At 34.5% G+C, this 24,154-nt stretch overlaps 1 protein-coding gene across 1 annotated transcript in view; it reads right to left on the bottom strand.

The window, feature by feature from the left end:
• LOC114336746 (putative transcription factor SOX-15) overlaps window positions 1-24,154 on the bottom strand; it is a 423,380-nt gene that overhangs the window by 282,275 nt on the left and 116,951 nt on the right. Inside the window, exon 2 of the mRNA XM_050659641.1 lies at window positions 10,174-10,622. Within this exon, the coding sequence (XP_050515598.1) occupies window positions 10,174-10,622 (449 nt within the window). The remainder of the gene's footprint in view (window positions 1-10,173; window positions 10,623-24,154) is intronic.

Here is a 24,154-nt window from a genome sequence, read left to right as displayed (position 1 = left end):
AACATAAACAATAAAATAGTAGAGTCAACCACGTAAAAAGACAATCGCGTAACAAAATGGTGCAGAAGTGAGGATACTTGAAATACATAAATTTAACGTAAATTTTCGGTTTAAATAGAGTGTGGAACTTTTAAAAATAAATAAAATATAAATCGTAATAAATAAAGTGTGTGACAATGTCTTCACAACATAAGAAAATCACTGAATTGATCGTTAAGGAGCTCCGCAACCAGTTAGAAGAGAGAGACATGGACACTACTGGGAAAAAGGCTGATCTAGTCGAACGTCTAAAGAACGCTCTTCAGGAAGAGGGTCAAGATCCAGAAACCTATTTGTTTGAAGACAAGCATGCTGCTGTGATCTCGTCGATTTCGAAAGTTTCTTCCGATGTTTCTAAAGTTTCGACAGACATTACATCGTTAGAGAACAAAGTTTCTAGTGAAATCTCCCAAGTTTCCTCGGATGTTTTGAAAGTTTCGACAGACATTGCATCGTTAGAGAAGAAAGTTTTCGGGTGATATTTCATCCCTTGAAAGCAAAATGACTAACGAGATTTCTGCTAACATCTCTAAGGTCACTTCGGATTTTGACGACAAGATATCGTCCATAAAATCTACTTTTGAAGAAAAGATCAAGGAAATAGAAAAGAAAATGGAGGAAACGGAAAAAGTAGACAAAGGTATGGAACCCATCTTAACAGACATTAAAAATGATGAAACCAAATACAAATTGGAGCCACGGTCGATAGTTGAAGGGAGTGTAGGTCATGCTCGTGTTAAGGTGCCAAATTTCGACGGAAAGTCATCATGGAACAACTACATGAAACAGTTCGAATCGGCGGCCAGAGCGAACGGATGGTCCGAAAAAGAAAAAGCTGTAAACCTCACTATTGCTCTTCGAGGCGACGCTTTGGATGTCCTCCAGACCATAGCCGTAGAGGAGACAGATGACTTCGAGCAGCTTAAAAAGAGACTGAATATGCGATACGGGCACGAACATTTAGAGCATGTCTATCAGTCGCAGTTTAAAAATCGAAGACAAAAGAAAGATGAAGCTCTTCAAGAATACGAGGTCGATATTGCCAGGTTGGTACGATATGCATATCCAACAGCTCCCGAAGACATGATGGAAAAGTTGGCTGTTCAAACATTTATTGATGGCCTTCGTGATCATGAAATGCAAAGAACACTGCGATTAGCTCGTCACAAGACGTTGGTCGATGTATTGTCCGCGGCCCTCGAGTTCGAATCAGCTACGCAGGCCTCTGATGAGTACAGTGCAGTTCGAACTGTGAAAGAAGAAGAGGATGAAGACAAACTTGACCAGCTGGTAAATATGATGAAAGGCTTTACATCGAAGAAAACGAAGACCATGAATTGCTGCAATTGTGGTGAAAAGGGGCACGCACGGAGGTTAAGGAAGAACGCAAATCAAGAAACTCGCCAGCAGGAAATAAGAGAGCGCACAGACCCTAGGGGGGCAGCCTCGACTCAGAACTACCCTAAAGACCATCTCATACTAATAGCTTCTTTGAAATGTCGTGAAGATAGTGTATATGTAGATGGAGAAATAAATGGTAAAAAGTATACATTGTTGGTGGATACCGGAGCGACCAGGACCATTATACGACCGTCAGTTATAAACAGCCGTAAGAAACTCTTACCAACGAGGTTGCGACTGCGGACTGCCACAGGTGAAAATGCCAACACCCACGGAGAAATCCAGATACAATTAGGGATTGGAGCAGAAAAGTTCGTCCATACTGTCATAGTTGCAGACATCGAAGAAGATGTTATATTAGGAATGGACGTAATGAATTTGCATGGATTTCAATTGGATTTTAAGAACAGGGTAATCAAAGTTGGCAACGAGGAGGTATTTCTTCATCCACATGATGACAGCACTATGCTATCAGCTATTAGAGAAGATACAGTTGTGCCTGCGAGGAGTGAAACGATCATCGTAGCGCGGCTACAGGGAATTGTAGAAGAAGGAACGCCTGTTATGATGGAGCCATGGAACCACGACGAGGAGGTTGGCCGAGGAATCATAATTGGAAAGGAATTGGTTACTTCTGCTAAAGAAATTCCCGTGAGATTGATTAATGTCAATGACTACCCGGTGACCATCAAGAAGGAGACAAAAGTAGGAACTTGTGTACCCGTGACGTCCATAATCCGTCAGACGACAACATCAGATAATTCCAACGACAAGTTCGACCAAATGGTTGCAGTTGCAGGCCAGTCTCTAAATCAAATGGAAAAAAGGAAATTAAGGGAATTTCTTAGGCAATATCGTGACATATTCGTACCGAAAGGAGGAAAGACAGGAAGAACGACAGTTGTCAAACATAAAATTGACACTGGTACCGCTAGGCCAATTCGTCAAACAGCTCGACGATTACCACAGGCGAAGAGAGAGGAAGCTGAAAGGATTGTTCAAGAAATGAAGAAAGACGGGGTGATAGAAACTTCTACGAGCCCATGGGTCTCTCCGGTGGTCCTGGTCAAGAAGAAAGATGGAACTACGAGGTTCTGTGTGGACTACCGTTTGCTGAACAATGTTACCAAGAAAGATAGTTATCCTCTGCCTCGGATCGACGACACGTTGGACACATTGGCTGGAAGTAAATTGTTTTCTACGTTGGACTTGAAGTCTGGATATTGGCAGGTAGAGATGGATCCAGTGGACAAAGAGAAGACGGCCTTTACGACAGGATCTGGATTATGGGAATTCAACGTTATGCCGTTTGGAATCTGTAACGCACCTGCGACATTTGAGAGGCTTATGGAAAATGTGTTGAGAGGGTTATCTTGGAAGACGTGCCTGGTGTATTTAGACGACATAATCGTTTTGGGGGAGACGTTTGAAGACCACCTGAAGAATTTAGAAGACGTTTTTAATCGACTTAAAGCTGCCCAGTTAATGTTAAATCCCAAGAAATGCCAGCTATTTCAAAGTAAAGTCAATTACCTAGGCCATATAGTCAGCAAAGAAGGAGTGGCCGTGGACAAAGGAAAAATCGATTCCATTAAGGAATGGCCGGAACCAACTGATAAACATCAAGTGAGAAGTTTCCTGGGACTATGTACTTACTACCGGAGATTCATTAAGAAGTTTGCAGATATCGCTAAGCCATTAACGCGACTTACAGAGGAAGCAAGGGATTATTGCTGGGATAGAGACTGCCAAACGGCCTTTGAAACTTTGAAGAGGCATTTAATTACAGCGCCAATATTAGGGTATCCACTGCCAGAAGGAGAGTTCATCTTAGATACGGATGCAAGCAATGTGGGAATTGGAGGAGTGCTGTCGCAGATCCAAGGAGGACAGGAACGAGTCCTTGGATATTTTAGTAAAGTGCTTTCAAAACCTGAACGAAATTATTGCGTCACGAGAAGAGAACTTCTATCAGTAGTAAAATCAGTGGAACACTTCTATCAATACCTCTACGGAAGGAAGTTTCTAATCCGAACCGACCATGCCGCCCTTAAATGGTTAATGCAGTTTAAGAATCCAGAGGGTCAGATAGCCAGATGGATTGAACGACTTCAAGAATATGATTTCAAGATCGAGCATCGGGCCGGAGTTAGCCACAGGAACGCTGATTCTCTATCTAGAAGACCGTGTCCAGCAGAATGTTCCCATTGCAACAAAACAGAGTCAAAGGAAGCAGCAGTACTAAGAACAACAGTGGTCAACGACGAGTGGACGCCTACCAAGATCAAGGAAGAACAAGAAAAAGATCCAGTTTTACAGAAGATTCGACAATGGAAAGAAGAAAATGTCTTGGCAAGAAATATCAAGCCTAGGCTCAGTAGTTAAGACGTATTGGGCCCAGTGGGACTCATTTATCTTGGAAGACAGCTTGCTTAAACGAGTAATAGAAAATGATGATGGTTCGGTGAGGAGAACACAGTTGGTGATTCCAAAGAGCAGAGTAGCCGAAGTACTTCGTCAGTTACACGACAGTCCATCAGGAGGGCATTTTGGTGTAAAGAAGACCCTTCAGAGAATTCGGGAACGATTTTATTGGATGAATAGTTCCGACGATGTGAAGGACTGGTGTAAGAAATGTACTACCTGTGCTACAAGTAACGGGCCCTACCGGAAAAGAAAGGCTCCTATGAGACAGTACAATGTTGGAAGTCCGTTTGAAAGAATAGCTTTGGATATTGCCGGGCCATTTCCAGAAAGTGACAATGGATGCAAATACATGTTGGTGATAATGGATTACTTCACGAAGTGGGTGGAGATCTACGCAATTCCAGACCAGAAGGCCGCCACTATTGCAGATGTGTTAATCAAAGACTGCATCAGCCGATTTGGAGTACCTCTGGAGATCCATAGTGACCAAGGAAGGAACTTTGAGAGCGATCTATTTCAAGGAATCTGTGATAAACTAGGCATGAAGAAGACAAGAACCACGGCCGATCACCCGCAATCGGATGGAATGGTGGAGCGTATGAATAGGACAGTCGGCAAGTATTTGACAAAGATGGTGTCCAATCATCAACGAGACTGGGACCAGTACCTTCCGTTCTTCGCAATGGCCTATAGATCTGCTGTTAATGAATCAACTGGCCAAACACCAGCAAAAGTCCTATTTGGACGTGAGATGCGTCTACCCTGTGATCTAGAGTTTGGATGTCGACCTGGAGAAGATGTTGCTGGTGAGGATTACGTGAATGAATTACGAAGAAGAATGGACGATATACATGAGTTGGTCCGTTCTAATCTTCAGATCGCTAGCGACCGAATGAAAAAACGATACGATACCCAAGCTGAAAAGGGATGTTTCAAGGAGAACGACAAAGTCTGGCTTTATAATCCAAAGAAGCGAACAGGCTGCTCTCCCAAGTTGCAGCAGTTCTGGGAAGGTCCGTACCTCATTGTCAAGAAAATCAATGACGTTATCTACCGAATAAGCAAGATTCCTAGGGGAAAGCCGATGATAGTCCACCATAACCGGTTGGCGCCGTACGAGGGAGACCACGACGTAGATAAAGAAGCGGAAGTCAACCAAGTTCGAGAAATACCTGACCTTACCTTTGAAGAGTTCATGGGTGCCTACGGAGGTACCGGTAAAGCAAGACATGGTGTTACCACTGAAGAAAAGCGAGATTTTCTCGCACTTCCCGATGTCTATTCACTGGCCCATACCATCCCGGCCAGTATCAAAGACGCACGAGGGTTGGCATCCGCCTTCCGAATGAAGTTTGGTCGAGTTGCAGAACTTCAATGCCAACTGCCAGCTCCTGGCAAAGCATTGAAACTCCAAGATGCATCACGTTACCTATTCTATCTGGTAACGAAAGACACTGTCCATGACCAACCTACCTACCAAGATGTATGGGATGCATTAATTCAATTGAGAGAGCACGTGTTGGAGTCCGACGTGCAAAAGTTAGCCATGCCAAAGTTAGAATGCAGCCAATTAGACTGGAGAGTTATCCGAAATATGGTAGAAGAAATTTTCCAAGACACCGAGGTCCAGGTGTTAGTCTGTTGCAATCCGCATAGTTACTGGTGCGGAGAGAAGACCGTCCCCTGTCACTTTTATACAACTGGGAGTTGTAAAAGAGGGTCCAGTTGCAGATACCAGCATCCAGTTCCAGTCCCGACAAGGTTCCAGGAGGAACCATCTTTTGAGGAGGGGGCAATGTCACGGTCCCAGGCCGGTCCTGTCAACGCCAGAACTCTCTGGCGCCGAAGTGTCTGAAACCCTGTTCGTCGGCGAGACAGCTGTTTACGAACGTATCGGCATATCTAGAAGGTCACCTAATACACCTTTCTTTTGTTGCTTTGTAAATAATACATATCTTTCGATTTTTTCTGGAAATCAGTAGATTAATTTTTATAACTATATAAAGAGACATTTTTGAAATTAGAGTGAGTTATAAATTTGTAGTCGTCGGTCGAGTAACATTTTTCGATGTTCGGACGCGAAATAAATGTAAATGTAAATGGTACATATTAGACATTTAGATAAATTGTTGTTTTAGTGTAATCTTTAATAAAGCCGTGGTTATTTTGTAACGAATAAAAATAATGTAGTATTTTAATGTTAAGTTTGTAAATTAGTGTTATTAAAGGATATAAATTCAGTGTTCTTTATGTCTTTAAGTGTAAGTTATTAAAAATAAATAAAGTCAATTAAATTAAACTTAGTGCCTAAAAACATAAACAATAAAATAGTAGAGTCAACCACGTAAAAAGACAATCGCGTAACAGTATCATTCTCTCTTCATTTCTATTTAACTTGTATTCGGAAGTTAATATGCAAGAGGTACTAGACGAGGAAACAGCTGGCATCTGGCATTATCGTTAATGAAATCCCTATTATTAAATTGAGGTATGCAGATAACATGGTGGTAATAACAGAGATTATTGAAGGTTTGAAGATAATAGTAAGTTTACATTAATTAGGTATGGCTTAAATATGTATTGATTGCGAAAATATCGGAATTTTATATAAATATCTTGGAACTGAGAATAGTGATTGTGCAAAACTCATTTATAATTACTGTTTGCATGCATTGTACATACATTGCATGCATTGCAAGCTTCGACCGACCATTTACTGCTTTTACTGGACAGTCAGGGCAGTGGTGAAAAAGAACTAAAAGTAACAAAAAACATTTTTTGTATACCTCGAGACCTTCTTAACAATCTACAAAAGAAAATTATAAGCATAAATATAATAGTTTTTTCTTTAAAAATATTTAAAAATTGATTTTTTTTTTCAGTTTGGAAAGTCAATGTCCCCCTAAATTATGTAATCGGTTTTTAACGCTCTCACAAATTTTGAACAACTTGATGTCATTCATAAATATTTTTAATATCTGTAATCCCTTAATTACACTATTTTCTAATAATTGCAACATATTCCACGTATAGATCCATTCAGAAATTTTCGATTAAATTGTCTTACATAACCCCAAAATTAATCTTCGTTTTATGTAGATTCTTTATGCAAATTACTTTTATATAAGATGTTCAAGTTCCGTCTAAACATCCACATTAAAATTTTGATTTTATCTAGAGCTTATCATTAAAACAAGTATTTAAAATGTAGCAAAATTATTATTAAAGTCCGTTTTTAGTTGTTTTTTTAAGAATCAGGAACAATCTAATCATATTAGTACCTATCTACGTTGTCAAATATCTACTTGTGAATTTGTTATGGTCATGTATTATTATTATGTATTATTACTATTACTATGTGTTTTATGCCTTTTTATTTCCAGTCTTTCTGATCCTTTTTTTTATAAAGGACCCGCAACACTTCTTATGGAAAAGTGGTCCCAATCAACTTTAACGAAACTTTGGTCAATGATAGTCCTCAAAGAGTAGATTAAAAAAGTCCATGGCACCTAGGTCTGAAAAACTATTATTCTCGAGCTACAGCTTTCTGAAGTTCTTAAATTCAGGTAGGTACTCGGTTTACGTTAAGTGCACCAATTTAAGGTTAAGTAAATGAAAGTATCTATTACTGAAATAAAACAGACTCATTTTCTGTATGCATATTTGCACGTTGCATATGAAGTCGTGGTCAAAAATAGATGCATGGTATTTTAGTCTTCAGAAAACCTCCAAAAAGTCCTCAGAAAACTGAAAAAGTGAGATAGAAAATGTGCTGCTAGAGTGACAAAAATTATCATGTTTTCATGAATGTTTCTTATTCATCCAATATCAGCATAGCTGCAGTTCCACCTCATCTTTAGAAAACTACTGAACAGTGGCGGATTTAGGGGGGAATAGGGGAATTTCCCCCGTAACACGGTCCAGAGTTCAAGAAAACATTGTTGAAACATGATTATTACACGTTGAAATATCTTAGCTTACATGCAGCTTATTACAGAGAGACAAATTCAACCCAATTCACACAACAGTTAGGAAAATAAAGGGAACTTATTGCATATTATCTATTTTATATATTTTGTAGCAATCCCCCTCTCCCAGTGCAAATGTTCCGCCACTGTTACTGAAGCGCCTTCAGAAAATTGAGGAACAACCACAATAAGTGCTGCTAGAGCACAACAATGCGTCTCACGTTTTCACGCATGAAGAATAGAGTACCTATAAAGATCATTAGATATGCCGGCGATGCAGTAGTTTTTGCAAATAGCTTAGGTGATTTACAAAGAATAATCTCCAGCATCTTATTTGAGGTAAGTTTGCCCCCCCTAATATGAATTTCTAGATCCGCGCCTGTATACAACTGATTATTATACAGAGAAAGGTCCCAGGAAAGATAAGCATAGAGAGACGTAGGATATCATGACTGCACAACCCGAGAGAATGGTACGAATATGAACATTTCAGAGCAGCCGTCTCTAATGTGCGAATAGCTATAATGATTGCCGACCTCCGTCGAGAAGATGGCACTTATAGAAGAAGAAGGAACAAAATAATAAGATAAATAGTAACACTTTAAGTGCATATACATAGTAACCATTAATCTTACATAGTAAGTTACGATACATAGTAAAAATTTTAGTACATAACGTTGTATCAACTTGTACAGGTCTAATGGATGGATGCAATATTTTTGTAATTTTTTTAAGAAATTGTTTATTTCGTAAATTTAAAAATTCGAAATTTTTAATATTATAATATAATATGGTATAACTAAACCCAAACTCAGACATCCAAAGTGAAAGTTATCCTCCAACACCAAATTGTTCTTTCTATATGGTCTACATAATGTTCAGAAAAAAGTCACCATTTTGAGAGTCGGATTTGGGGAGAGAGGGGGAGAAATCGGTAAATTCGTAGTTTTTTACGTTTCTCGTCAATATTTCTAAAACCATGCGGTTTAGCATGAACAATATTTTATACAAAAATATTCTACGTTAAATTTGAAATAAAAAAGGCCCTACGTATAATCCTTCTAAAATGAACGGTTCCAAAGTTACGGAGGTAGTATAATATGTATAATTGGTCCAAAAAAAAGGCCTAACCCAAACATCCAAAGTAAAAGTTTTCCTCCAACACCAAATTGTTCTGTATGATCCACATATGGTTCAGTAAAAAGTTACACCATTTTAAGCGTCCGGTTTGGGGGGAGATGGGGGAGAAGTCAGTAAATTAGTAGTTTTTAAGTTTTTCGTCTTTATTTCTAAAACTATGCTTTAGCGTAAACAATGTTCTATACAAAAATGTTCTACAGAAAATTTAAAACAAAAAGTTCCTATACATAATTGCTATAAAATCAACGGTTCCAGTGTTACGGAGGATGAAAAGTGGATGTTTTCGATACTTTTTATATTTTATGGGCAATTTATAATATTATTACTGATGAAGGAAATTTTCTTTAACAGGATTGTGTTTTGTAAATAAAATTTGCTATTTCAATGGCCGATGGTATGTTAGTGATAAGCCCTTGAAGAAACGTCAACTTCACCACCCATCAATTGCCCAAAAAATATAAAAAGTAACAAAAACCTCCACTTTTCACCCTCCGTAACTCTGGAACCGTTGATTTTATAACAATTATGTATACGATCTTTTTTGTTTTAAATTTTATGTAGACATTTTTGTATAGAACATTGTTTACGCTAAAGCATAGTTTTAGAAATATTGACGAAAAACGTAAAAAAAGTACTAATTTACCGATTTCTCCCCCATTTCCCCCCCAAACAGGGCGTTCAAAATGGTGTAACTTTTTACTGAACAATATGTGGACCATATAGAACAATTTAGTGTTGGAGGAAAACTTTTACTTCGGATGTCTGGGTTAGGCCTTTTTTTTGACCAATTATACTATACTACTTCCGTAACTTTGGAACCGTTAATTTTAGAAGGATTATGTATAGGTCCTTTTTATTTCAAATTTAATGTAGAACATTTTTGTATAGAAGGTTGTTCATGCTAAACCGCATAGTTTTAGAAATATTGACAAAAAACGTAAAAAACTACGAATTTACCGATTTCTCCCCCCTCTCCCCCTCAAACCCTTCACTTAAAATGGTGTGACTTTTTTCTGAACATTATGTGGACCATATAGAACAATTTGGTGTTGGAGGATAACTTTCACTTTGTATGTCTGGGTTATACCATCTTTTGGATCAATTGTATCATACTAAAATGAATAAATATTTTTATTTAAGTAATAAGCCATTTATTTTTGATATTTAAAGTTAAACTTCCTTAAAATTTTACACTTACCTAACATTTTACTTAAATCTGCGTTATGGAGATCAGGATTTTCATCAGCTAACTTCTTTCGTTCCACCTTAGCCCACACCATAAAAGCGTTCATCGGTCTTCTTATCCTGGCTTCTTTTGTCACTTTCTGTCCTTGTCCACTAATTTTTGGCACGAAACTAGTCCGTTGAGAATACACTGACATAGTATCACTATAACTTTGCCTAATATAGTCATTTCCACTAAATCTACTATTGTCGTATTGTCTGTAATCGTAATCTGACATCGTTGTCCACAGTTCCTGTGTTTTCGGAATTCCCTGGGGCATAAGTTGCGTAGTGGGGATCATCTCGTCTTGGTATTCGTATCTGTATTGAGGCTGTAGAAGAGGGGATGGAGTGTTTGATGGTGAAAGGCAGTTGGTGTAGTGACTGTTTGGAAGCGGTGAAGATGTGGCATCTTCCATAATCCTGAAATAAAATAATTCGTTTAATAAATTAACTTAAAGGTATTTCAATATGACTATTAATTTATCAGTATTCTAACTATAAATTATCCTACTTTTGCATAACCTCTAAATATTGAGAGTGTTATTTGACATAAACCCATCTGCTTTTAATTAGATCTACTAATATGTTTACTGTATCCCTTTTAGAGAAAGGGATACAGCACAACAGACCACTTGCTAACAATGAAAATACTCATTGAACGCGCTATATGAGTATAGAATACCGCTATATATTGCTTTTCTGGATTTTGAAAAGGCCTTTGACAGTACTGAACACTGGGCCATACAATCCTTGCTAATAAATGGAAGGATCGACAATCTATACACAGAGATGTTGAAAAACATCTACGGAAAAGCAACAATCACAGTAAAACATCCACACCAAAACACAAAACCAATAAAAATAAATAGAGGAATTAGACAAGGGAACACAATACCCCAAAATTATTTATACAAGCGCTAGAAGATATATTTAAGGAACTTGAATGGCACCTCAAAGGAATCAACATCAATGGAAAACTGCTGAATAACCTGAGATATGCGGATGACATAGCGGTGATAATGAGACAATATGAAAGATCTTAACGAAATGATTGGACAAGAAACAAACACGATAGGTCTAAAAATGAACTACACAAAAACTAAACATATGACAAACCTAGAAGAGGACAACGAAACCATGAAAATTGGAACAATTACAATACAGAAAGTCAAGGAGTACATATACCATATACCTAGGGCAAATAATGAAACTGAGTAAAGAAAATCAAACAGCAGAAATAAAAAAGAGAATAAGACTCGCATGGGTGACATTCGGAAGATGAGCTGTACCCTGAAAAACCAGAAACATGTCCAATACCTTCGCACAAAATTATATAATTAATGTGTTCTACCAGTACTTACATATGGAGAACAGATATGGACCTTCACAAAGGAAAATATGGAAAAGATGGCCAAGACTCAAAGGGCAATGGAAAGGCAGATGCTGGGTATCAAGCTAAGTGATAAAAAGAAAAATACATGGATCAGAAACATAACCAAAGTGAAAGACGTAAACAAACATGCAGCTACTCTCAAATTAAAATTTGCAGGACACTACAGCAGACAAAGAGACGAAAGATGAAATGAAGCGATAACCCACTGGAGACCTTGGGAATATAAAAGAGGAAGGGGCAGACCACAGATGAGATGGTCGGATGACCTAACAAGATACGCAGGAACCAGATGGACTGGATTAGCACTTAACCGAGAAGAATAGAAAAATAAGGGGGAGGCCTACGTTCAACTTTGGACAAATGAACGGCAATAGATAGAATATGTTTATTAGTTTGTATACAGAGTAGACCAAAAGTCTGAAAACGTCTATTACGGAGCTCTTAAATGGACAGTTCGAATTGCATAAAAACCGAGATACGCCTATGCTGCATTGTGAAGATTTCAAATCTGATGTTTGCAATATTGGCAGATTTGCAGTTTTTGATATTAGTAGTCACGTTCATTTTTTAAATATAACACTCTGTATATTGTATTATTATTGGAATTATAGTCCAGGGTAATAAGGTTTTTTCCATGATACTTCAACAGCCAGGGTACTAAAGCGTTTTTTTTTTTGATAGCTAATACATATAAGAACAAATTGTAACTATTTTCTGCGTAGGATCTGACGGCTATTTTTATTTATAAACAATTTAGTACCAAAAAACGGTCTTTTTTCCTTTTTCTGCTAATTAATGGAAAACAGTAAGACTTATAGTTTTCTTAGTACAAACATCTTCAAGAGAATGGAAAAATCTTTAAAATGGAGTATTACAAAGTTTAATACACTCATTTATTGTTAATATAATTGCGAAAAAAGGTCGACATTTCAAAAAAATTAATTTGGCAATAACTATCGTAAAAATAAGTATAGAGCTTTGAAATTTTTGTCAAATGAGGATTCTTTGGTGCTTAATACGAGACAAACATTTCAAATCGATTCATTAAATTATTGTTTAAATTTTATTCAAATTGTTTATCCCAGAGAGCTTTATTTTGCAATAACATAAGTCAGAAAAAAATAATGTTAGAACCATTCTACAGATGTCAAATGAAAAAGCATGAGCTAAACTTTCAAATTGGTTTAAAAAAAGTTAATAAAAAATGCATTTATTAGTAATAAATAATTATGGAAAGTATGTTCAATTTTTCCTTATAAACTTGATATTTTTTATGTAATAAATTATATACAGTGAGCACGTAAAGGTTGGAATAAATTCATTTTCTCGAGAATGGACGATTTTGGAAAAAAATCCCGAAACAGGTCAATTTTTATTTTTAAATTACGACTTTTTGGCGTATATATCATACTAATGACGTCACCAATCTGGGCGTGATGACGTCATCGATGATTTTTTTAAATATGAATAGGGGTCGTGTGATAGCTCATTTGAAAGGTAATTCAATTCTCTATTCAGTAGTATAAACATTAACATAATTATTTATACAGGGCGCCCAAAAATTTTTTTTTTGAATTTAATTTATTGACATAAAAAGAAGAATGTTTGTAATTTATTTAATTCAAAATACATTTTACTGCTCTCAGAAAACGGAAAAAAATATTTATTTGAAAAATAATCATCGCTTTTCGCTTAAATTTAATGTTCAAACTGTCAAGAGGCAGGTGGGTGGCTGCATTTAATTGCATTTAAGCAAAAAACAATATTTATTTGTTAAATAAACATTTTTTTTCTTTTTTCTGAGAGCAGTATAATGGATTTTGAATTAAACAAATTACATACATTCTTCTTTTTGTCAATAAATTTAATTCAAAAAAATTTTTTTTGGACACCCTGTATAAATAATTATGTTAATGATTATACTACTGAATAGAGAATTGAATTATCTTTCAAATGAGCTATCACACGACCCCTATTCTCATTTAAAAAAATCAGCGATGATATCATCACGCCCAGATGATGACGTCACTAGTATGATATATTTGCCACAAAGTCGTAATTTAAAAAGAAAAATTAACCTGTTTCGTAATTTTTTTCCAAAACCGTCCATTCTCGAGAAAATGAATTTATTCCAACCTTTACGTGCTCACTGTACATTTATATTACAATTTTTCATCAATTATCATATAAATAACAGTACTTGTTAGTTATCACCCAAAAAACGGCAAAAAATAGATTTTGTTGAAAAACGTTATTCAAAAAGTTTAAAGAATTCACAAAAAAAAACAAATTGACGATACTTTTTCATAATTATTTATTACTAATAAATGCATTTTTTATTCACTTGTTTTAAACCAATTTGAAAGTGTAGTTCATGCTCTTTCATTTGACACCGGTAGAATGGTTCTAGCATTTTTTTTTTCTGACTTAAGTTACTCCAAAAAAAAGCTATCTTGGATAAACAATTTGAATAAAATTTAAACAATTGAATGGATCGCTTTGAAATTTTTGTCACATTTTAAGCACTAAAGAACCCTCATTTGACAAAAATTTCAAAACTCTATACTTATTTTAACAATAGTTATGGCGAAATTAATTTTTTTGAAATTTTGACCTTTTTTCGCATTTATATTAACAATAAATGAGTGTATTAAACTTTGTAATACGCCATTTTAAATCTTTTTCCATTCTCTCGAAGATGTCTGTACTAAAAAAACCATAAGTTTTACTGTTTTCCATTAATTTAAAAAAAAAAGGGAAAAAGGCTGTTTTTTGACATTAAATTCTTTATAAATAAAAATGGTCGCCAGATCCTACGCAGGAAATAGTTACAATTTGTTCTTATAGGTATTACCTGTCGAAAAAACGCTTCAGTACCCTGGCTGTTGAAGTGGCACGATCAGGGTATATTTTTGTCTTAATACCCTGGCCTATTATCACTTCAATATGAGTTCAACCATATTTAACACTTGGCATTTTATTTAGTCACGAAGATCTTAAATAAATAAAACTTGTAGTGCCAAATTTGTAGTTTTGAAGTGTCTAACTCAGTAAATATAGAATGCTGTGATTTGGGATCAATTCATAAAACTGACAAGAGCTTGACGTTTATTGAAAAGTATAGTAAAACAAATTATATTAATCACTAACGGTGATAATGTTTCATGTGTCTCTAAAAGCTCTACAATAAAGATTAGAAGGTTGAAGGTAGAAGAATGAAGAGTGCATTAATATTTTAGTAATGAGAAGCAACGGTGATGGCGGTGAAAAAGGATCTTATACTAAAGTAGCCAACTTGTTTATACATTTCCAAACCATTCTCCTATTCATAGGCCGGCATTATAAACAATTGTAAAGCGCTTTGAGGAAACACTGATGAACAAGAAGCCTTTGAACTCTGGTTTATAGAAGAATCTTGAAAATACCTTGGACAACCCACACCACCAACGAAGATGTTCTGAGGAGGATAGGTACAGATAGGGAACTGCAAAAAATCATCAAAGTCAAAAAAGTTAGCCACCTGGGACACATAATGAGAAACAAAAAATACCGCCTCACGCAACTGATCATCCAGGGTAAGATTGAAGGAAAACGTGGTCCCGGTAGGCGCCAGATTTCATGGCTTAGAAATATCAGAGATTGGACCGGCCTTGATTCAACATCTTTGTTTAGAGTCGCATTGGACAGAGACATATTTGCCAGTGTAGTCGCTAACCTTAACTAAAGGAGAAAGCACCACAAGAAAAAGAAGGACGAGTAAAGAATGGCATTCGAACAGGTATACCAAAAAGTGTTATAAATTACAACGAAACTTTAGATTTTATGCAGTTTTATTGAAGATCCACATGCATCTTCACGTAATGCAGCACAAATACATTATGTAGATCATTCTTCAGTCTTGCGTCTACTAGGTACATAAGAATTGATTTAAACCCTGCAGAATCCAGTTGTTGCAAGAATTAAATGAATATGACTACAACCGTAGATTACAGTTTAGTCAGGTAATGACGAATAAAATTGTAACTGTAGAGAAATTCCATAACAAGATATTTTTTCGACGAGAAAATCGCCAAAATTTAGGGAGGTAAATCCACAATGGATACGTGAAAACCATATATACGCAAAGACCACAAAAACTAAATGTATGGTCGGGTATAGTATATTTTATGCTGTCAGTAAGACGGATCTCCAGCGTATAAAAAATGTTCGGCGTTGTGTTGGTTAGATCAGTCATTTCCCTGACGAAGGATTGGTAGATTATGTAGTATTGAATGGTCTCCTCGTTCACCCGATTTGAATCCTGAAGATTATTTTTGTTGGGAATACTTCAAAAGTACCTAGAATTTATAAAACTAACCCAGCAAATGTTGTAGAGCTAAGGCAAGGAATTATCGATGAATCCATATTAATTTCTAGAGAAAGATGTAATCGACCCATTCTACCATCGTTAAGGATACTGTCAAATTAACAACGACGGACATTTTAAGTTGATTAGGTAGAAATTAATTTAGTAACGTAGTAGTCTTTTAATTATTAGATACGTTCAAATTTAGTTGTAGGTAGATACATAATGAATCAAAAAATTTATTGAGACGATTACGCATTTCCAGGCTTTTGGTTTATATTTTTAAGATATCAGGTACCTGACTACATAAAATCGAAAGTATTGTATACAGTTGAACTGGCATGGAAGTAAATATTTCAATAAAGGTACAATTCAGGTTGTTGTACCTATTAGAAAAACAAAGTTACTAATGGCATAAGAAAATTGGTACATCTGGCAACAATGCAAGCATCAAATTTGAAATCCTCATATTGAAAAATATGCATATTATTCCGCTTTTTGTATAATTCGCACCATCCATTTAAGAGTTAAGAGATAAGCGTTTCCAGACTTATTGTCCACCATATACAATACAGTGATATAAGTAGTTGTAAACTATAAGTCAAACAATTAGGATAGCACGTCATAAATTTAATGACATCATAACATAACGGCACAAACTTGACGCCAAACAAATTCAACAAATTTTTCCTCATATACGACATATTATTTTTCGCTACCGTCAAGTTTAACAGGAAAGCGCTGTTGCCAAATAAAAAACATTTATGTATTTGTCTTTAAGAGTGTGAAACAAAGATAACTAACTACCTATACTCATAGAGTTATATATTAGCATAGAGAGAGTGTCATTCGGAGCGAAGTGACGACACCATCTTTTTTATTTGGATTAGTGCTGTTTCACTCTTACGCATAGTAAAGCTGCTGCAGTTGTCCTCCTCTTCCGTACCTATATTCACACTGAATGTCATCATATATTTTCGATACAATGTGTTAGAAAGAGATGCAGCAAACCAGTCCATGAGATCTTGTCGTCAGGAAGCGCGGAAGGTAGGCTCCCTCTATGTTAATATATACCTCTATGCCTATACTATATATAAGTGTCGAACTGACATTGTCTTGTAGAAGGTTATGTAAGATATTTGTTTGTTTATTTTTTTCTTCTTCTTTTTTTGGCCTTTGAGAGCTGTATCCATATTAACGCATAACTAAACCTACCATACAACAAAACTATTGCGAACCTAATCGACCAATAAAGGACAGGGAAGGGAAAATGAAGTTGGTTAAAAAATAAACTATCGGTAAAATATAAATGAAATAAATAAAATATAATTTGAAAACAATAATGTGACATTAGGTATATTTAACATACAATATTATGACAGACGTCAGTTATCATTTACAATCTCAGCAAATATAATAATGACGTCATTTAAACTCGTCACTAATTCTAGCCAATAAAATGCTCGCTGTAACAGGAATCGCATGTCAAAAAAATCTGTTTATTCCCTATATATTTTTTCAAATATATAATATGGCAACAAGGGGAAAATTACGTGCATTCCTTATTGTTTGAATTTTCCTTTATATGATTTAAAATATTGATATTTATTGCAAAATCAAGATATATTGTAACTCTGTTATCTGTTTTTAGAAAATAATGCAGATAAACACGTGTGTTGGTTAAGGTTTTTGTAGATATTAAAATTCTTAATCAAATTAATGTTTTTGTAATATATTGTTGACTTTCTTGAAATACACATATACAATTTTTACTACAAAAACACTCTTACGTCATTCAAGATTTCTGGCGTTAGAGCATTGCCAAAACATTAGAATATTACTTTTCATCATGACCATATATTTCTTGTACAGTGAGATGCTAGGCATCATTACTAGTCAGAGGTATTTTTCTTTGTTTTTGTTTACTGTACAAATAATATCTATAATTCTTTATTCCAACGAATGATGTTAACGGTTGTCATACTTGCCGAAATATATTAATAGTGTGCCGAAATATATTAATTAACTATGACGTCACGAAGGATGTCAAAAGCTCGGCCTAGAAACCAACAACGCGGTTCAACACGGAAGCCTGGTGAGTTCAGTTTTAATAATAATTCTTTTATTGATATTGATTTTAGCTTTATAGACAAGGCGAAAAAGCGGGTTCGTTGGAAAAAATATTCCCATGAGATTTTTTTGCATAATCACATTCGTGAGACACCCCAGAATAAGGTTCAAGAAGTCGCCCATGCGAAAAGTGGTCCATTTTTTTTTTAATAATTTTTTTTTAATATTTTTTTTTAATTAAGTTGCAAAAATCAATATTTTCGGTCCGGAGAATTTTTTTTAGATTTTTCGGACCATTCCGGACAGAAAAGGTCTCATAATTTTTTTTAAAGTTGATCGTATTCGAGTTATAAGCAATTTAAAATTTGAAAAACGCGAAAATGGCCATTTTTAAGACTTACATTTATATAGCTCGGTTAAAAATGATTATTATGAAAGTTAGAAAGTGAAATCAAATTTAAAGCCCCCTCTTCATGATCCTGAAAAAATTTGTGTCATTAATTTATTACTAAGCTGTTATTTTTAATTATTAATAAGATCGTATTGACGCGGCTGCAAATGTGAGTGCGAGTGAGATGTGGCATTGGACTGCCTGAATGGCATCTCTTTCGCACTCATCATGGACGGCCGCCTAATACGTGCAAGGCGCTCATTATTTTTACTTAAAAATAACAGCTTAGTAATCAAATAATGACAAAAATTTTTTCAGGATCTTATAGGGAGGCTCTTTAAACTTTGATTTGGTTGCGTTCTGACTTTCATAGTAATAACTCTTAACCGAGTTACTAAGCCTTGAAAATCGCCATTTTTCGTTTTTTTTTCAATTTTAAAATGGTTTTACCTCGAAAACGATTAACTTTAGAGAAAAATTATAAGAGACCTTTTTTATCCAGAATGGTCCAAAAAAATTGTTCCGGTCAAAAATATTGATTTTTGCAATTTGATTAAAAAAAAATTGTTAAAAAAAATCTGGACCACTTTTCGCGTGGGCGACTTCTTGAATCTTATTCTGGAATGTATCACGAATGTGATTATGCAAAAAAATCTCATGGGAATATTTTCTCCAAAGAACCCATCGTTTTCGCCTTGTCTATTAAGTCTCATTATATTAAGAGCTCACGCGCAAAAATTCCGGGCCAATACTTTTTAAATGCATTTATTTTTTTCCAATTCGAATGAATGATTACATTATTACCGAGGGCCAAAACTTTCGTAGCATTATTGTTTTACATGATAAAGATGCAGTCAACGAAGATCTACAGAAAACGGAAGTGCAACAATGGGAATTAGTGGCGCAGGACCGACAAACATGGAAGGCAATAGTAAACGCGGCAAAGACTCACTAAGAGTTGTAACGCCATTGACGATCATGATGAGGGCCTAAAGTCCCTTAGAATAAATTTTTTTTAATTAGATATATAAAATTAAAAATCACACTCAATTTTCTCTTTACCCCGTTTTTACCCCTGTAACTTATTAAATTAATAAAGCTTATAATATCCTTTTAAGCTGACTATAAGTAAGCTTCAAGTTTTCAGGGCAGCTGCCTCGAAGGTCAGAATAGCCATGATACTACGGTCTTTCTAGATAGATAGGCATTTGTCATCTACGGAACTTGGGGAAAGATGTTGTAGATTTAAGTTGTAAGAGGAGATGGTTGTATAGTTGTTTTGCAGAATATAATAGGTATACCTGGATTTCTTTACTAACTCAGTGGACGGTGTCGACAAATAGACATCAAAGGTGGAATTTCTGATGGAGTTGTCATGATTTTATCATATTTTCAGGTGGTTTTCAGGTGTTAGTAATGATTTCAGGAGTTATTATAATCAATTTATAAATAATAAAATCTATGATAATGCCAAAAAAGAGGAAAAAGATGAATTCTTTGAAATATTACAAGCAGAGATGGATAACGAAGGAGAAAACATTATATTAATGGGAGACCTAAATGGTAGAGTGGGAAGAGACAATAAAGGGATACTTAGGGCAACATGGAGAAAAAATGAAAAATGATAACGGAAACAGAATCATAGACCTATGTATAGCAAATGATATGGTTATAACGAATTCAAAATTTATGCACAAAGACATACACAAATATACTAGAGAAATCTCATCGAGAAAAGAAAAATCCATAAGAGACTATTTCCTAATAAAAAGACAAGACCTAAAGATGATAAAAGACGTAAAGGTAAAAAGAGAGGATGAAATAAGCAGTGACCATTACTTGCTTATAATGGAACTAAGGGCGCACACATATAACACAACAGAAAAAAGAAAGAAGATAACTAAAGAAAAAATAGAAAGCTACAAATTAAGAGAAATAGACAGTAAAGAGGACTACCAGAAGAAGTTAACCAAACAGTTCGAGACTATAAAGGCAATTAATACAGGAATAGAAAATAAATGGAAGCAATTTAAGGAAATCACATTGAAAACAACAAAAGAAGTATGCGGAACAACTAAAATCACAAACATATATTCGAAGAAAAGTAAATGGTGGACAGCAGAAATACAACGTAAAGTGAAAGAAAAGAAAAAAGTATGGAAAAAGTATCTAAAAACCAAATCGGAGGACGATTTCGAAAAATATAAAATGGCCAGAAACGACATTAAACAAGAAATTAAAACGGCAAAAAAGAAGTCTTGGGAAGATTTTGGACACAAAATGAATGAAAACTATTTTAATAACCAGAAATTGTTCTATGGTACATTGAAACAGCTAAGACAAAAGAAAACGCATAGATTAAGAAACATAAGGGATAAATAAGGAAATATATTAACTCCAGAAAGAGAAATAATGCAAAGATGGAAGCAGTACTTTGAAGAACTAACAGAATGGAAACACTATCAACATGAAAGAGAGGAAGACATGATCGAAAATACAGAGGAAATGCAGCAAATAACAAAAGAGGAAATTGCAGAAGCCATTGACAAATTAAAATTGGGAAAATTTCCAGGCCAAGATGAAATCACAGCTGAAATGTTAAAGTACATGAGTGAAAATTCAAAAGAAAAATTCCGAGAACTACTACATGAAATAATCACAGCAAAGGAAATACCATCTGATTGGAAAACAGATATAATAGTAACATTGTTTAAGAAAGGAGACGCAAGAAATTGCGAAAATTATAGGGGTATTAAATTGACAAGCGTTCCTGCCAAAATATTCAACAGAATAATTAAAAAAAAGATAAGGGAAAAACTAGAAATAAAATTAGAAGGATCCCAGCATTGCTTCAGAAAAGGAAGGAGTACCTACCCAAGATCTGATATTCATATTGAGACAAATAGGAGAAAAACTATTGATGAAAGGCAAAGAGATACACATATGCTTTATTGATCTGAAAAAAGCTTTTGATAGAATAAGAAGGGAAGATATATGGAAATGTTTAAAGAAAAATGGAATATAAAAGGATATGTTAGAAATAATTAAAGCCTTATATAAAAATAATAAAATAAAAATAAGGACTCACAATCAAGAATCTGATGAATTCCAGGCAAAGATAGGACTAAAACAAGGCTGCGCACTAAGTCCATTACTTTTCTCAATGGTACTAGATGACGCAATAAAGCAATGCAAGGAGAAATCTAAAGACATGATATTGGGAAAGTGGAAAATGAACAATGTACAAATACAAGAATTACTATTTGCAGATGGTATGGTATTGTTAGCTGACACGGAAGAGAAACTGCAACAAATAATAAACAAAGAACAACAAAAGAAAAATCAAAGCTACAGAGATGAGATTCTTGAGAAAAATAGAAGGGGTCACACGAAGAGACAAAATAAGAAACGACACAATAACTCAAGCTCTAAAGATAAAACCCATAGAGACAATTATAGGGGAACGACAGTTACGATGCTTGGGCCACATCCACAGACTAAACGACACCAGAATAACGAAAAAACTATATGAAGTCAGAGTACAAGTAAAAAATAAAGTAGGTCGCCCTTGAATGAGAACGGGAAGAACAAGTTAGACAAGAAGCAGAGAAGAGATGACTGCAATGGAGTATGGCAAAACAATTAGCTCAAAATAGAACAGCATGGAAAAGATATATCAAAGAAGCACTACAAGATTAAAACATATGGACAGAAAGATGGGTCAAATAAGTAATTTATATTCATTAAAATTGTATTGTTAAAATAAAAGTATTGTTTATTGTATAATTATTAAAATGTATTGAAATGTAGATATTGAACTAGTTGTAAACAGCCCAACACCGAAAGGTAAAAATGGGCTTAACTGATTAAATAAAATAAATAAAAATAAAATAAAATCTAAAAAATATTCATTATAAATTTCATTATAAAATTGTTCAATATACCTACAGTCCGTCTAATAGTCTAATTTACTTATCGTTGCACGTCATTCTTTATGATAGAGATATAAGTTGACATTGTTGCCCAATTACAAAAAATTCTTGAATTCATTTTAAATCAAATACGTCAAATAATTTTTGCGGAAGTGGATTATACAGCAAAACAAATTAATATTCAATGTAAATAAATAAAAACTTTAGAAATAGAAAACAAGAATTAAGTTATAATCTTACGTTAAAGTACATAATAAAAACAGTAAATATAAAGAAATAAATACTTATAGTAAAGAATAAAAACAAATATGAAGTGTCATCACCGCAACTGTCAAATAAATGTTACCAATTTATGCCAAAATATCACCTTCGTTCGATTACAGTGACAGTGTGTTCCGAACAAATAAAAACGCTTTATAATCCATTTATACAAATTAAATGAAAAATATTATTGTGTATTTATTACACATTAAGTTAACAGTAATAAAAATCTTTAAATATTATTTCTACGCGTACCTACATAATAAAATATGTCTAGTGGCTGTAATGCCAGTGTTCTCGGCAAAATGATTCAAAAGGAACACACCTACCGCCTAAATATTTCGTGTTGGTATCATGTGACGTTACGGGCTATGACGCGGATGACGTGCAACGGTAAGTAAATTAGACGGAGTAGGTATACATACTTTTTCCAATATACAATCTAGCTCATTTCACTTCATACTTGGTATAATATTTTTCTTTATTTAGATTGAAAAATATACTACATTAGCTAAAAATAACTATTAATCATAGTTTATCTTAATTAATGAATTGAAGTAGGTAATAAACAGATTTATATCTCATTGATAACTTTCAAAACAATTTAGAAATAAGTTTTACGAATAGAAAACACCTTTTCTACGTATATGGCGGTAGTAAAATGGTATAAACAAATAAATTTTATATTTATACCTTCTTTGCAATTGATATTCTTCAAGCTGAAGGGACTTGAAAGGTGATAATAATTTCACTGTTACAGAGAGGAAGTATCCAAGAAGAATTTGTAGGAACACAAAATATAATAGAATAAAATATAAAGTAAATTATATTTTGACATACCAAATAGATTATGAAGAACATAAAATATATACCTACGAACACAAAAATATTAAGTGCAATAATATACAGTGTGTCGCATTTAAGATGCTATATTTCGGCTAACAAAATAAATACAGATTTGAAAATTTACACAGTCAGGTTGATGGTTCACATTTTAAAGCTAGTCAACTAAAATTTAAATTTTAAACGCGGCCCACTGCGAATCCACAAACAGGGTGAATTTTCGATATTTTGCTTCGCCTTAGAGATATTGGAAAAAGTTATTTGGTAAAGTTGATTCTAATATTATTATAACCTCACATATCAAATTTAATTACAAAATTCGCACTTTTAGTCTTTTCAGTATTTGTAGTCAGGATCCCAAAACCTGAGATGCATCTCGGGATTACCAATTTTGCGATCGGGGCCGCCAATACTGAAAAAATTAAAAGTACGAATTTTGGTATATGGCGTTACAATAATATTTTGGAACAAATTTTTCACATAACTTTTTCCTTTTCACCCTATTTGTGCATTCGCAGTAGGCCGTGTTTAAAATTTAAATGTCAGTTGACTATCTTAAAAAATATTAATCATCAACCTGTAGGACTGTGCAAAATTTGTATTTATTCTGATAGCCAAAATATAGGGGTGTCTTCATCTTAAATGCGAAAACGCTGTATAAAGGTAAAGCATGACAGATTATTAAAACAATCAGAAGGAATGTTAGCACCAAAGAAT

The sequence above is a fragment of the Diabrotica virgifera genome, chromosome 8 (assembly GCF_917563875.1).
Source record: "Diabrotica virgifera virgifera chromosome 8, PGI_DIABVI_V3a".
NCBI lineage: Eukaryota > Metazoa > Arthropoda > Insecta > Coleoptera > Chrysomelidae > Diabrotica > Diabrotica virgifera.
This window is presented reverse-complemented; position numbering and strand designations above follow the sequence as displayed.